This window comes from Mesocricetus auratus, unplaced genomic scaffold (assembly GCF_017639785.1).
Source record: "Mesocricetus auratus isolate SY011 unplaced genomic scaffold, BCM_Maur_2.0 Super-Scaffold_100007, whole genome shotgun sequence".
In the NCBI taxonomy this organism is placed as follows: Eukaryota; Metazoa; Chordata; class Mammalia; order Rodentia; family Cricetidae; genus Mesocricetus; species Mesocricetus auratus.
The window spans coordinates 97,501,479-97,515,127 of record NW_024429191.1 but is presented as its reverse complement, the minus strand read 5'-3'; the positions used below and the strand labels follow the sequence as shown (position 1 = coordinate 97,515,127).

The 13,649-nt window shown below is 50.3% G+C and overlaps 1 protein-coding gene across 3 annotated transcripts in view; it reads right to left on the bottom strand.

The window, feature by feature from the left end:
* The window catches only part of Aspscr1 (ASPSCR1 tether for SLC2A4, UBX domain containing), a 38,492-nt gene that overhangs the window by 22,683 nt on the left and 2,160 nt on the right, over positions 1 to 13,649 (bottom strand). For all 3 annotated transcript variants that reach the window (XR_005878574.1, XM_005069796.4, XM_013113374.3), the window contains exons 3-5: positions 11,136 to 11,250; positions 9,873 to 9,973; positions 553 to 610 (exon numbers count right to left, since the gene is read on the bottom strand). Coding sequence is in view for 2 of the 3 variants with exons in the window: in XM_005069796.4 (XP_005069853.1) it covers positions 553 to 610; positions 9,873 to 9,973; positions 11,136 to 11,250 (274 nt within the window). In the remaining variant the exon portion in view is untranslated. The remainder of the gene's footprint in view (positions 1 to 552; positions 611 to 9,872; positions 9,974 to 11,135; positions 11,251 to 13,649) is intronic.

Below are 13,649 nucleotides of genomic sequence, written 5' to 3'. Positions count from 1 at the left end.
TGGGTTGAGGCATCTCAAGTGGGGATAACAGAGAAAGTCCTGTCCCACCCCAGGGCCTTCCTGAGGACCTGCAGAAGCAGCACGTCTCTGCCTAAGCCAGGACAAGGCACTGGGCCAGGGAAGAAACAAAAAGCCCCTGTGAGGTCAGGGGACCCAGGGCTAGGAGGGTCCTCAAGGTGGCGGGCGGGGCTGGCGGGCCAGCAAGGCCTCACTGCCAGCTTTGCCTGCGCCACGCTGCACTCAGTTTTGAAAAAGATCAAAACACCGAGCAAAGCAAATATTTACTAAAATGAAACCACTTTTGTGACTCCCCGGCTTTGAGAGAAGCTGAAAAAACAAACAGGGCACTGAGGGAGGTTTCGGGAGCAGCCCAGGCGGCCGTGGTCGGCTTCCAGTGGAGCCGGCTGTTCCGCTTTTTTCCACAGAACACTCTATGCTTTCAGGGGCTGTTGCTCCCGCCACAGCTTTGAAGACTCAAGTCAGTGAGATTTCCAGGCTGGAAAGTGGGCTGGGCTGCTGGTGTAGGAGAGAAGTCGGGTGGCCAACACCTACCTCATCCCTCATGTACACACAGACAGGGGTCCTCTCACCCAGATGCTGCAGACGTTCCCTGTAAAGAGAAGAAAGAAAACATCAGGAGTCCACCACAGGGGAGAGTAGAGACTTCAGGGTCCCTATCCCAGCACCATGGGAATTTCAGGGGTCCAGGCTCAGGGCCTCAGCCCTCTGCTAGCCAACTCTAGCTTTCCCAATTCTCTCCTATACCCCATAATCTTCAGGAGGAGGCAACCAAGGGCTGCGGGAGCCCCAAGAAGGGCCTCCACCATTGGCACACGGCCTAGGAACTCTCCTAACCCTCAGTCAAAGGGCCACCACATGACATGAGACCTGAAGGGGACAAGCAGCCCCAAACCCAGGCTGCACACTGCCATCACCACCTCACGAAACCTCCAAGCAGCCCGGAGGGTCCTGGGTCTAGTCTTTATCTGGAACTGCCTCTAAGAGCTGACACCCAAGACCAGCTCAAGACACAGATTGACTCAGCAGACTCTCCTCAAGCACTGCCACGAGCTATTCCGTTAGCCTAGAACCCAAGAGGGGACAGCAGGACTGAGGGAGGGTAGCTGTCTCTCAGAAGGGCTAGAGATATCAATTCTTGACCCACAGGTCTACAGCTTGTACTTGACCCAGTACCCCAAAGTCCAAAGTACTGGATTGCACCAGATTCCACCATGTCCTAGCCATGTCCCTTTTGTGCCTGGACACAGAGTGGGAGTAGTGCCTTCTTACGAAGCACAACCACATGTCCTCAGGGCTAGCTCTCAAACACACCCCAAAACAGGACAGCAAAGGCAGAGAGCAGGAAAGGGCTGGGAAGCACCACAGACAGATGACAGACATGGTAGGTACCTCCCCCAATCTCCCCTTCTCTTTTGCTCTCACCACCTTTCAAACAATGTCCCTGACAGCTAAGCACTCCAGCCCTTTCTCTTTTCCCACACATTGCCACTCTGTACTTGGAAGCCCCAAGGAGCACCCAGGGGCACTGGTTGAACCCAAGCATAGTAAGTCACACAGTGACACCCCCAACACACACACACACATACACACACCTTTTGCTGATACACAAGGGACAGGTGACAAGTTGGGGCCAGATGACTGTCTGGCCCTGGGCATTTCCTCCGCCAGTGCCCATGACAACTGAATGGAAATTAGTTTCTGCATCTAGAGACCCCATCTCAGACCTTAGTGAGAACCAGGTCAGCTGTTCTCCAAATGAAAAGGAGCTGGGTCCATGGGCAAGGACTAGGCAAAGGAGAAGGCTGAAACCCAGGCAGGCCTCATGCCATTATGGGCCAGACAGATGGGCAGAGTCACGACAGGAACTGAACTGGTGGCCTGGAGTCAGGACAGAAAGCATTAGGTAAGTGTTGGGCTTGGGGTTGGGCAGGGCAGGGCAGGGCAGCGAGGGCGAGGTAGAAGCCCGTGTGCGAGGATCATTTATATGTAAGACACATGCACAGGACGGAGTCCTCAGGAGAATACTTTGAAACCCCCAGAGTGATAACTCAATTGCTCAAAGGATCTCTGGGGCACATGTGTGCCAAACACAGCTCCCATGGGGTCACAGGCGTGAAATGACATGAGTGTTAGCGAGAGACTTGCATGTCAGATCCACAGCCCCACAGCAAGGACGGCAGAAACACGGATGAGCGTGTGAACCCAAGTCCACTAGCAGTCCTCTGCAGCCTGTGTGCAGGGTGTGTTTTCCTTTGGTGCTCTGCTGCTTTTGCCCTTGCATGTTCCCCACTGCTGGAGTACTGCCCTTTCTGACAAAGCCCAGCACTGCCGCTTCACCTGTGAGCAGAGGCCTTGTCAGGTCAGCAGGACAACAGAACTTAAAGAGACCACAAAACCCACCCTGCAAGACAGGCCTCTGGCTCACTGGGATATGTAAGGTCCACAGCTGGTATCCCCTCTGTACAAGGCCAAGCAGAACTGTAGAGGGCCTTTCATCCAACTCACTGTGTAACTGCACTGGAACTACCCTTACTGCCCAAGAGGAGAGGTCAGAGAACAAGGAGATAGACTGGGAATGAAGACAAGAACTCTGAGACTTTACCTCCCAGATGCAAGCAGGCCATACTGCCTGGCCACCTGACCAGTGGACGCCCAAACTAGCAGCAAGGGCCTGGCCAATGCAGTACCCTTCTAGGAGCCCTTACCTGGGCCACTATAGGATAACAAGCCGCAGATAGAGACAAAGCCCAACATCAAGTGATCCGACAGTGGCTGCTTCTTCAGAGCAAGCAGCAGGCAGATCAAATTCCCTCGTGCGGAGTCTGAGAGGAGTAGTGTGTAAACATGCCATGTGGCCACAGGCCCAGGAAGGGGCAGCCAAAATAGCTTCCAGACCTGCCACCCCTGCCTTTCGAGCAGAACTGCCAGTCCTGGTGATGGGAGTGGAAGACGCCCCTCATGCACTCGTGGGACACCATCACACCCATATGGACTTCACAGGGCCTACTCCTTCCCCCCAGGCTAGACTGAGCCATGGGATGTCAATCTCCAGATGAGAAATGTACCACCAGGTGGTGGCTAACAGCTCCTATGGCGCCCGCTCACCCACATGAGAGATGCCCGTAGGCACAAGGGAAAGCACTAATGCTTATCTAGCAAGGTCTCCAAGACCAGCAAGTCTCCCCTGGCAGGAGCAGTGTGGCTCAGCAGGACAAGATACCATTGCTGTTGGCTTCAGACGCATGTTTCACCCACCACAAAGCTCACATCTCCTAGGGGTGGACAGTTTGGGTATCTGGGGCTCAGCTCCTTGTGAGGGCACTGTATGCTGGGGACAAGCGCTGTCACCTGTTGAGACCTCCCTAACACACGACTGGTGTGAACATCATTACTTCCAAGAAAAGCCTGGCACTACCATGTCCCCAAATACAAGAATGACACACACAGGTGAAACCAGCAAAAAACGCCAGATCTGTCACTTGGCTTCTCCGGGTTTAGGTGCCCTCTGAGGGTGAAGCCATATCCTAAGAGCACTAGATGCCAGTGCCCACTGCCATGTGACAGTGGAGTCCCATGTGCTCATTAACTGTCTAGAGTGAATGAGGAGGCCCAGACAACTAAGCCTACACAAGTCCAAGGAAAGAAGCTTTTTGTCTTATCCAGACAGTTTCAGCCAGGAGCTGAGCCAGTACCCACTGGGTATACAAACCTACCCTGAATATGGCCACAGGCTTGACCTCAGAGCCCCAGAGAGTGCTATGCTCACCCACAGTCTTCTCTACAGCCTGCCATACCCTATGGACCCCAAGAATCACCCAGCTCCACTGAGAGTTGCAGTTGACCACTCATTAGGAGTGGCAGAGAAAGGGCTCGGGCCACATAGTAAGACCAGGGAAGGACAAAGGGACAGGGAAAATGGAGCTAGTAGGGATCCTAGGAATGTCAGACATACACAGTTGGCATCTCTGAGGACAAGTCCCCACTGCAATGAGTTCATGAATATGACATTTACAAAACAAACAAACAAACAAAAGGAACAAAAACCAAAACAGTCACCACACTGTTCCCAAATAGACTTCAGAGAGTAGCCTGGAGGCAGAGGCAGGCATAGTCTGAACCTGCCTGAATCCTGGGGTGTTCCAAAGCACAGCCTTCCGTTCATGTCCTCCCAGCCCCTCACCCCACCTCATCTGTCTTACTCAACACTTCCTGGTGGCCACTTGCCTGATGCAGCCTGCTGGACTGGCCCTACTGACTGCACACCCATGAGGGCTGTGCGGATAGCCGCAGGACCTCCGGACGTGTGGTAAACTCTGACTCACAGCAGGAGGCCTGGGTAATACTACAAAGCCCCAGGGTCCCTGGCTCTTTCCACACATTCTTAATCTCTACTTCTACAGCCTTTGGACACTGTTATTTCCATTTGAGTCTTGCCTAACCACTGAAGGGGTGTACCATCACATGACCATAAAGCAAGTACAGGCCCATCTGCATGGCCAGTGATCAGTGCAGCAGCCATTCACCCGACATCAGGGTATGGGACTATGGGGCAGCTCAGAGTCAGTGACTCCAGCTACTTCCCTGGTGCCAGAGAAGTAGACAGCAGGCCTGACCAGTCCCAGGCAAGCAGTTATGGCTGGTTCAAGCTCCAAGTAAGACTCTCCAATTTCAAAAATTTCATGCCGGGTCTGAAGAGATGGCTCAGCAGTTAAGAGCACTTGCTGCTCTAGCAAAGGACCCAGCTTGGGTTTCTAGCACCACATGATGGCTCACAAGCATCCAAGGGAATTATGGATGTATACCATCTATAGCATTCAGTTATGTGTATGTATACCAAGCATATACATACACACATGCATGCAGACAAACATGAAAAACAGAAAGGGAGGGAGGAAGAAAGGAAGAAAAGAAGGAAGGAAGGAAGGAAGGAAGGAAGGAAGGAAGGAAGGAAGAAATCTTCAAGCCAGGCATGGTGGTATATGCCTTTAATCCCAGCACTAGGGAGGCAGAGGCAGGGAAAGGCAAGCAGATTCCTGAGTTCAGGCCAGCCTGGTATAGAGTAAGTTCCAGGACAGCCAGGGTTACACAGAGAAATCCTGTCTAAAAAAAAAAAAATCCAATAAATAAATAAGTAAATAAATCTTCAAAAGCCTTATACCATAAATAACCTAATTTTCAACTGATTACATGTTCAAAGAGTAACATTGCGGGGGCGGGGTTCAATACAGGTTTTCACTGTGTTGTGTAGCCCTGGCTGTCCTGGAACTTGCTCTGTAGATACAGCTGGCCTTGAACTCATAGAGATCTACCTACCTCTGCCTCCCAAATGCTGGGATTAAAGGCCTGCATAATCACCATCACCACCACCCTGACTTCAAAGGATAATATTTTAAGTGTACTTAAACTTACCGATAAAGTTAATTACACTTCATTTTACTTTTTCATTAACGTGGTTTCTATAAAGTTCTAAGTTATGTCCATGACACTATGACCTACAAGGCATTCCCAATGTAGGTCAGGCCAGAAGGAACCACTTTCCAAAGCTCTGCTACTTCCAGTCCAGAAAGCCACCCAGCATCCCCCAAACACATATATACAAAGCACGTTTTATATACGATATGACAAGCTCAACAGGGCCCTTTCATGGGCTATGGACCTCAGTGCCCAATCTCTGGTACCCCCAAAGGCATGACACTCAGTGTTCCTGGATTCTTCCACCTTCCAGGAAACATCAAGGAGGTGAATGCCTAAAGTCTTGAACTTAACCACTTGGAACCGGCTTACGCATCAGATCTCCACTGATAAGATTGTTGCCCCTGCTACACAGTCCCTTACCCATCACTGTGAGACTAAAAATGCACCTACCATGGAGCATGAGTGGGCGGCAGCTCAGGTCTGAAAGTTCAGAGCTGGAATTCATGGATGTCTTACCTCTTGGTCCAGTGACTCTATCTTTGAATTTATCCTGAGGGAGGAAGCAGGATGGCAGGGAGCTGAGTGGTCCACTCTAGCTCTGCCTATGCAGACCACACAATGAGGAGCAGGGCCTGTCAGCACAGGTATACAAATCAGGCACAAATGGAGGCTATGACCACTCAACAGAAGGCAACATGCAGGAAGGGACACTGTCTTCAGTAAAATATTTACAACAATCACAAACAAAAAAGAAAGACCTAAGGCACAGAATGACAGCATGCAAGCATTCGGGAGACTGAGGGCAGCCTAGGCTACAAAGTAAGTTCAAGGGCAGCCTGGACAGCTAAGTGAGACCCTGTCTCAAAACACAAAAGGAGTGGGCAGTGAGATGCTGAGACAGGAAAATGTTTACCACATAAACACGAAGATCTGAGTTCAACCCCCAGATGTCACATAAAAAAGCTGAGCCTAATGGCAAAACCTGTAATACCAGTGCCAGGAGGCAGAGACAGGAGGATCCCTGGGGCTTACTGGCCAGCCAGTCTACCTGAATTGGCAAGTTCAAGGTACACGCACACAAAGTGAAAAGGAAACAGTGGGCTAAGGATATACTTAGTGGTAGAACACATGCCTAGCAGCATGCACAAAGCCCTAGGTTCAATCCCCAGGATCACAAAAGAAAGCTGGGCATCAGTCACTCTGTACCCAATACTCCCCTGTTTAAAAAGTATCTGTAATACGCATGGGGCAGACATGCCAACTGTCATGGGCCCAGAGGCATTGACCTCAGGGCTGCATAATCTCCTGGGACATGCTGCTATCTGTGTCTTCAACTGCACTCATGGTAGGAGTCAGCACATCCTGAGAGACACCAGTGTTTTCTCCCATCTCTTCCAGTTCCCTCAGCCCCTCACCAGGAGACAACCTAAGATACTCTGGGCCATTTCATCTTCATTCCCCTGTGATGAAAGACAGGACAGTAAAGGAGAAGCAGCCATGACTTTTAGGGTCTTGACCCTGCACTGAGCCTGAGGGATAACTAAGAACAGCACCTTGGCTCTGAGGCATTCTCTCTGCAGAGGCCTTGCATCTTTCCTGACATCTTTTTCATAGCTATTTTGTTTTATCTGTACCCACCCCAATGGTCCATGAGAAAACTTGCCCTAGCACCCCAGCACCCCAGCACCAAGTCTATAGTCTCCTTCCTTGGAGACCAGCAGCTTCTTACAGAGATATTCAGAGTAAACTTGGGAACTTTCACATCTAGGGTTATCTGTTCTATCCTCACTCTTCTATGACACCCTAGCAAGAGAAAGGATTCTAGTACAAGCAGATCTTGAAGGCACTGCTCTGGCCCCACAGGGGTTCCAAGCCTGTCCTCCCCTGTGATGGCAACAGAGTCATTTCTGTCCCCAGACCCTACATTTCACAACATCCCTTGATAAGGGTCTTCCGCCTACTGGCTGGGTCTATACAAGCCTCCCAGTCAGAGTCAATGTGTCTTCAGCTTTGAAAAGTTCTCCGCTGCAGCCAGGCTCAGTCTGGAGCCTCCATTCTCTGGACCTGCTTTGTAGTGAGTGACCTGGCACAGAAGGCTGAGCATCCCAACTGACCCTGAGTCATCTGCTCTCTGCCCTCCATGGACATGGAGCTTCTATCCCCAAAGAACTCGGCTTCAAGCAGCCCTGCAGTAGCCAGCAGTAAGATGCCAAGCCAGGTCCAAGCATTAGCCCAGGTCTGCAACAGATCCCATTCCCCAGGCTCTGTTAGTCAATACCCACAACCACCACGGGGAGGAGCCCAGGTAAGCGCAGCCATGCTCTGGCCAGGTGACCTGCAACAACCATGGCTGAGGGACAAGCCTTACACTGAGGTGGCCCCAACTGCTGCTGTGCTCCAACAACTCCTTCTCACCTTAGCCTACCACGGAGTCGGTCAGCCTACCTTCCTGCCTTCTTCCCTCCCTTGTTTTTGGAGACAAAGTCATGCTGGTCTGTAACTCACAAGCCTCCTGCCTCAGTGTCCTGGATTATGGACATAAGCCTCGCCTAGTAGAAGAATGCACTTGGTTTGTGTATGTGCCCTCATGCACATACATGTTACCAGGTATCAGACTCAGGGCCTTGGCAAGTGCTCCTCACTGAACATATATCCACAGCCTAAGTAATCCTTTCTAACCAGTTGTATCTATGATCTCACTGGCACGCTAAGGACATGACAAGTCCTGGAGTTCCTGTCCAACACAGCCACCAATCTCCCTGGCCATCACATGGCCTCATTTTTTTTAAGATTTATTTATTTATTATGCATACAGTGTCTGGCATGCAGGCCAGAAAAGGGTATGTGATCTCATTACAGATGGCTGTGAGCCACCATGCAGTTGCTGGGAATTGAACTCAGGACCTCTGGAAGACTAGCCAGTGCTCTTAACCTCTGAGCCATCTCTCCAGCCCAGGCCTCATATTTATATAACTGCTCACACCGGACCTTGACTCACTTTTTAAAAATTATTTATTTTATCTTATGTGCATTGGTGTTTTGCCTATATGTATATCTGTGTGAGGGTGTTCAATCGCCTGGAACTAGAGTTATAGACAGTCATGAGCTACCATGTAATACTGGGAATTGAACCCCAGTCCTCTGGAAGAGCAGCCACTGCTCTTAACCATGGAGCCATCTCTACAACTCCCTCAACCTATTCTTTTTTGTTTTTGTTTTTTCGGGTTTTTTTTTGTTTTGTTTTGTTTTTTGTTTTTTGTTTTTACGAGACAGGGTTTCTCTGTATTGTTTTGGAGGCTGTTGGTCCAGCCCGGCCTCGAACTTACAGAGATCCGCCTGCCTCTGCCTCCCAAGTGCTGGGATTAAAGGCGTGCGCCACCACTGCCGGGCTCCCTCAACCTATTCTTAAATCCACTTCAGACCTGCCTTCAGTTCCCATGGCCACTGGGGCTGACACCAGTGTCTTAGAGAACGGCACCTGCAGACCTCACACTGTCATCCATAGGGACAGCTGAGCATTTCCTGTCCACCACGATCAGGGTTTGCTACAGCAAAGCGTACTTCACCTATGGGGCCACCAGCAGCGTCAGATTCAGAGTCACTCTCCTGCACACACAAAGCACTGTGCCAGGCCACACCTTACCGCACCAGACTCTTCAGCCTACTCTGTGCACACGCTACCATGGCACAGATGAGGCCACAGAGACCCAGACAAGGCAAATAACTGATCTAAAGCCACACAGCAGACACTATTCCTTCTATTCTGCTTGTTGAGATCTTTAAAGTAGACAGATTTGGGGGAGGGCAGTGCACTCCTTTAATCCCACCACTCAGGAGGCAGAGGGAGGTGGATCTCTTGAGTTCAAGACCAGCCTGGTCTACAGAGTGAATTTCAGGACAGCCCAGGCTACACAGAACGACCCTATCCACCCCCCCAAAATGAAATAGCAACAACAACAAAAAATAGACAGGCTTCCACCTCACAAAGAAAACTCCAATACTGTTTTACACACTTCAGAATAACATTTAAACTATTAATCAACAAGAACTGACAGAACCCATATCAGGAAAACTCATCTGTATGAAGCAATGTTACAGCATCAGGTAGTTCATGGCCTTTTGCTCATATTCTAATTAAGGATCCCCCACGGGCATGGGGGATACAGCCCACATCTCATTTCCTGCTGCAGCTCATCAGTCCTTCAGATCTTTTGGTTCCCCTGAAGATGGAGGAACGCCTTTGCTCTTTTTGGAGGACAAGAAGCCAGCAGCTCTGGAAGCGGAGCTGCCAATGCCCTCACATGCACATCTCCAGCCAGTCAGGACTGCAAACACCAACCAAAGAGCCCCGGCTCTGGCCAGAAGCACAGTGTGGGTTCCAAACCTCTGCCAGGAGGGGGCGGGAAAGAGCCTGCAATCTGCCTGCCAGTGCTCACCTGGTCTGTACAAAATGGCTGAGAAGCTCCCAGAGGGACTGGCGGGAACAAAAAGTGTCCTGCAATCTGGAGCCATCATCCAGCTGTAATGCAATTCGAACCTGGAGACGTGAGAGGTTAACCGCTCATTAGGAAGAAACACGCTATCCCAGCAGACCCAGATTCCCAGAACCAGGCCCTTCCCACTTCCTGGACACCCACACTGAGGAGGGGAGTGATGCCTGAGGGGGCTTCTCAGGAGGGCTGTATCATCAAGCTCATGAACACCTTTATGTAGGCGGCACATTAGTGAGCCATCGAGGAGATGTCCCCTTTACCACTACCCCCAGCTAAACACAGCACCAACCTGCACCAGTTTTGGCCTCTCTGCTTCCCGACCCAGCCCCCAAGCATCCAGTGAGATACGAACATTTAGTAAGATGTCACCAACTTCAGGTAGTTTACCACAGCACAGAAGACTGGTATTTTCTCAATTTCTGTTTATTACTGAGCATAACACTTTTATATGGCTCATAGCAACCGTACCTTCAACAAGGAACACATGAGCTACAACCCAAAGTGAAGAAAGTCTCCCTGATGCCCTACAGCAGTGGTTCTCAACCTTACTAATGCTGCAGCCCTTCAATACAGTTCCTCATGTTGTGGTGACCCCAACTATAAAATTATGCCATTGCTACTTCATAACTCTAATTTTGCTACTGCTATGAATCGTCATGTGGATGGATAGCTGATATATGACCCCTGAGAAAAAGTCGTCCGACTCCCCCTAGGATTGCAACTTACAGGTTGAGAACCAGTTCTCTAGATCACGTCAGCAAGCAGGCAAAGCTGCAGCTGAGGCACAACAAGAGCTCTAGGCAGGCTGACTGAGAAGCGAGTGTCTGACAGCCATGTCCATGCAGCAATGCAGGATCTCTGACCAGAAACATCCAGCTGGTAGGGAAATACTACCAACAAACCCCAACAAAACAACACACAAACAACACACACACACACACACACACATACACACAAATAAAACCTGTATAATGGAAAATTTTTTCACTCCCAGTCCTGAGTAATCCAAGCAGCACATGTAGCTCTAGCTTGACTGAGGAAGCAGAATGCATCCCAGGGCTCGAATCAACCTCTCCAGCCCTTCTCAGGCCCGTAGGCAATGCTGGGCACATTTCCCATTCAGCCCACTGCAGTACCTCCCCATGCTCCACAGTCCCAGCAGAGACAGGGAAGCAGTACCACCACGTTTCACAACTGCACACCTACCATGTTCTCAGGCCCCTCACGGCTCCGGGACACAGGCACCATCTCAAGCTTGGCATTGTTAGGCAGGTTGGCAAATCTCCACTGGAGGGAGAGGTCAAGCACGGTCCTCTGAAACCTGCAAAACAAGCAGAGTCACACGCTGCCCTGAAGACACAGCCCCAAGCCTCCTGTTCCCTCAGCTACAAGAGCAGAAAGTTAGGAGCGGAAAGAACAAGAGGCAAAATCTTGGGCTTCAGGGACCTTCAGAGGCACAGCATTGGCATGGATACGAACAGGAAGACAACAGGATGAGCTATGCAAAGGGGAGGGTGGTACCCACAGATACTGTAGCAGAGCAGACCCTCAGAAAGTTGTCTCACAGGAATGTGGCTCAGTTGGTGGAGTGTGTGCCTAACACGCCTGAAGCTCTGGGTTCAATCACTAGTATTGTACAACCCTGGTATGGTAGCCAGTGCCTGTAATCTCAGTACTTGGGAGGTAGGCACAGAAGAATTGGGAGGTCAAGATCATCTTGACTATGTAGAGAACTGCAGGGCAGCTTGGACTTTGCAAAACCTTGACTCATAAAAAGCCCTACTTGACCGGGCGTTGGTGGCGCACACCTTTAATTCCAGCACTCAGGAGGCAGAGGTAGGCGGATTTCTGTGAGTTCGAGGCCAGCCTGGTCTACAGATCAAGTTCCAGGACGGCCTCTAAAACAATACAGAGAAACCCTGTCTCGAAAAAAACAACAAAAAAAAGCCCTACTTGGCCAGGCACCGTAACGCACACCTTTAATCCCAGCACCGGGAGACAGAGGCAGACAGATCTCTGTGAGTTCGGGGCTAGCCTGGTCTACAGAGTGAGTTCCAGGACAGCCAGGGCTACACAGAGAAACCCTATCTCCAAAAATAAAAAGCCCTATGTGATGAGTGACAGCAAGCTGGTAATAAGAGAGAACTGACTCCAGCTAGTTGTCCTCTGACCTCCACAGCCATGCGTGGCATGCACGTACCACACAATTTATGTGTAAGAAATAAAGTTGTCTCAAGCAAGACCAGGGGAAGTCCACCAGACTACCCTCTGTCGTTGCAGCTGCGTTCCCATCACTCCTGCCTGCTGCTATCCTCAGGGGCACGTAACAAGCATAGGAGGCAGGCCACACGAGAACCGTCTCTGCAACAGCCCAGTCCAGTGTCCTTATCGAAATTCAGAGTGAGGCCACACAAGACTCAAAGTCACAGTAGCCATTACCTCTCTGCCTACATCCTGAGTGGGCAGGAAGGCCTGAAGAGACCTCAGTGCCTCCCAATCAGTAAAGGCCAATGTGATCCCCTTGGGACAAGTCGAACCTAAAACCTCCTTTGGGTCCCGAGCAGGGAGGCTCCAAGGCCTTGTAGGGACTTCAAACATATGGTTTCTCAAAAGCATCATAGGACCAAGAGATTCACACATGCCAGGGAAGACGCAGGCATTATCTTGGAAACAGCCTCCAAGTTGTTTGCCCCCTCCAGACAGCTCAGCTCAAAACTGCAGAGTTCAATGACAGTTCAGGCCATACAAAGGTGACGCCTGAATCTTGAGGCATGGCCTCTGTCATCCCACTATGGGTCAAAAAAAAAAAAAAGTTAATACCTGCCCCTTGGAAGAGAAGAGCAGGTAAGAAGGGAGAGAAGCCTGCTCAATGCCATCACTGGGGGAAGGACCGCAGCCTCCACCCAGTAGCCTTCCTAACCTTGTTCCTTCTCATCCTGACTCTTCGGTCCCAAGACTCTCTGGGATCTATCCTACAGTTCACACATTCAAGGAAAGTTCCAGCCCACAACTCTGAAAACACAAAGCCACATGACCTTGCCTAGGGGACATGCATGGGCCACTTGAGGACAACAGGGCTCAGATCCTGACCTCTATTTTAATTCTATAGGAAACTATAGAACTAGATAAATTTGTGTGAAATTTTAATATATGGTCCATAGCCAACCACTTTTGAATACAGAAAGTGACTAACCTGACATTGTAAATGCAAGGCACTGTTGGAAATAACAGTTTCTGGGACTGTGAAAGAACTAAGAAGGAGCCAGGTATACTGCTAAATACCTTTAATCCCAACACTCAGGAGGTAAAGGCAAGAGGATCTCTGTGAGCTCAAAGCCAGCCTGGGCTACACAGTGAATTCCAGGCCAGCCAGGGCTACATAGTGAGATTCTGTCTCACAAAAGAGAAAGAAAACATGAGCTGGGCGGTGGTGGCACCTTTAACCCCAGCACTCGGAAGACAGAGGCGGGTGCATCTCTGTGAGTTTGAGGCCAACCTGGTCTACAAAGCTACACAGAGAAACCCTGTCATGAAAAATAAAAAAATAAAAAAAAAAAAGGAAGAAAGAAAGAAAAAGATTAAAGTAGAACTGAGAATTGGACATTGCTGATCCCAACCCTCAACATGGGCTCAGAAACTGCAAGCTGCCACAGGAAATGCTAGTGCTAAGCAGGACCGCAGCCCTGAGGACTGACAGCGATGGGTGGAGAGGAAGGGCCG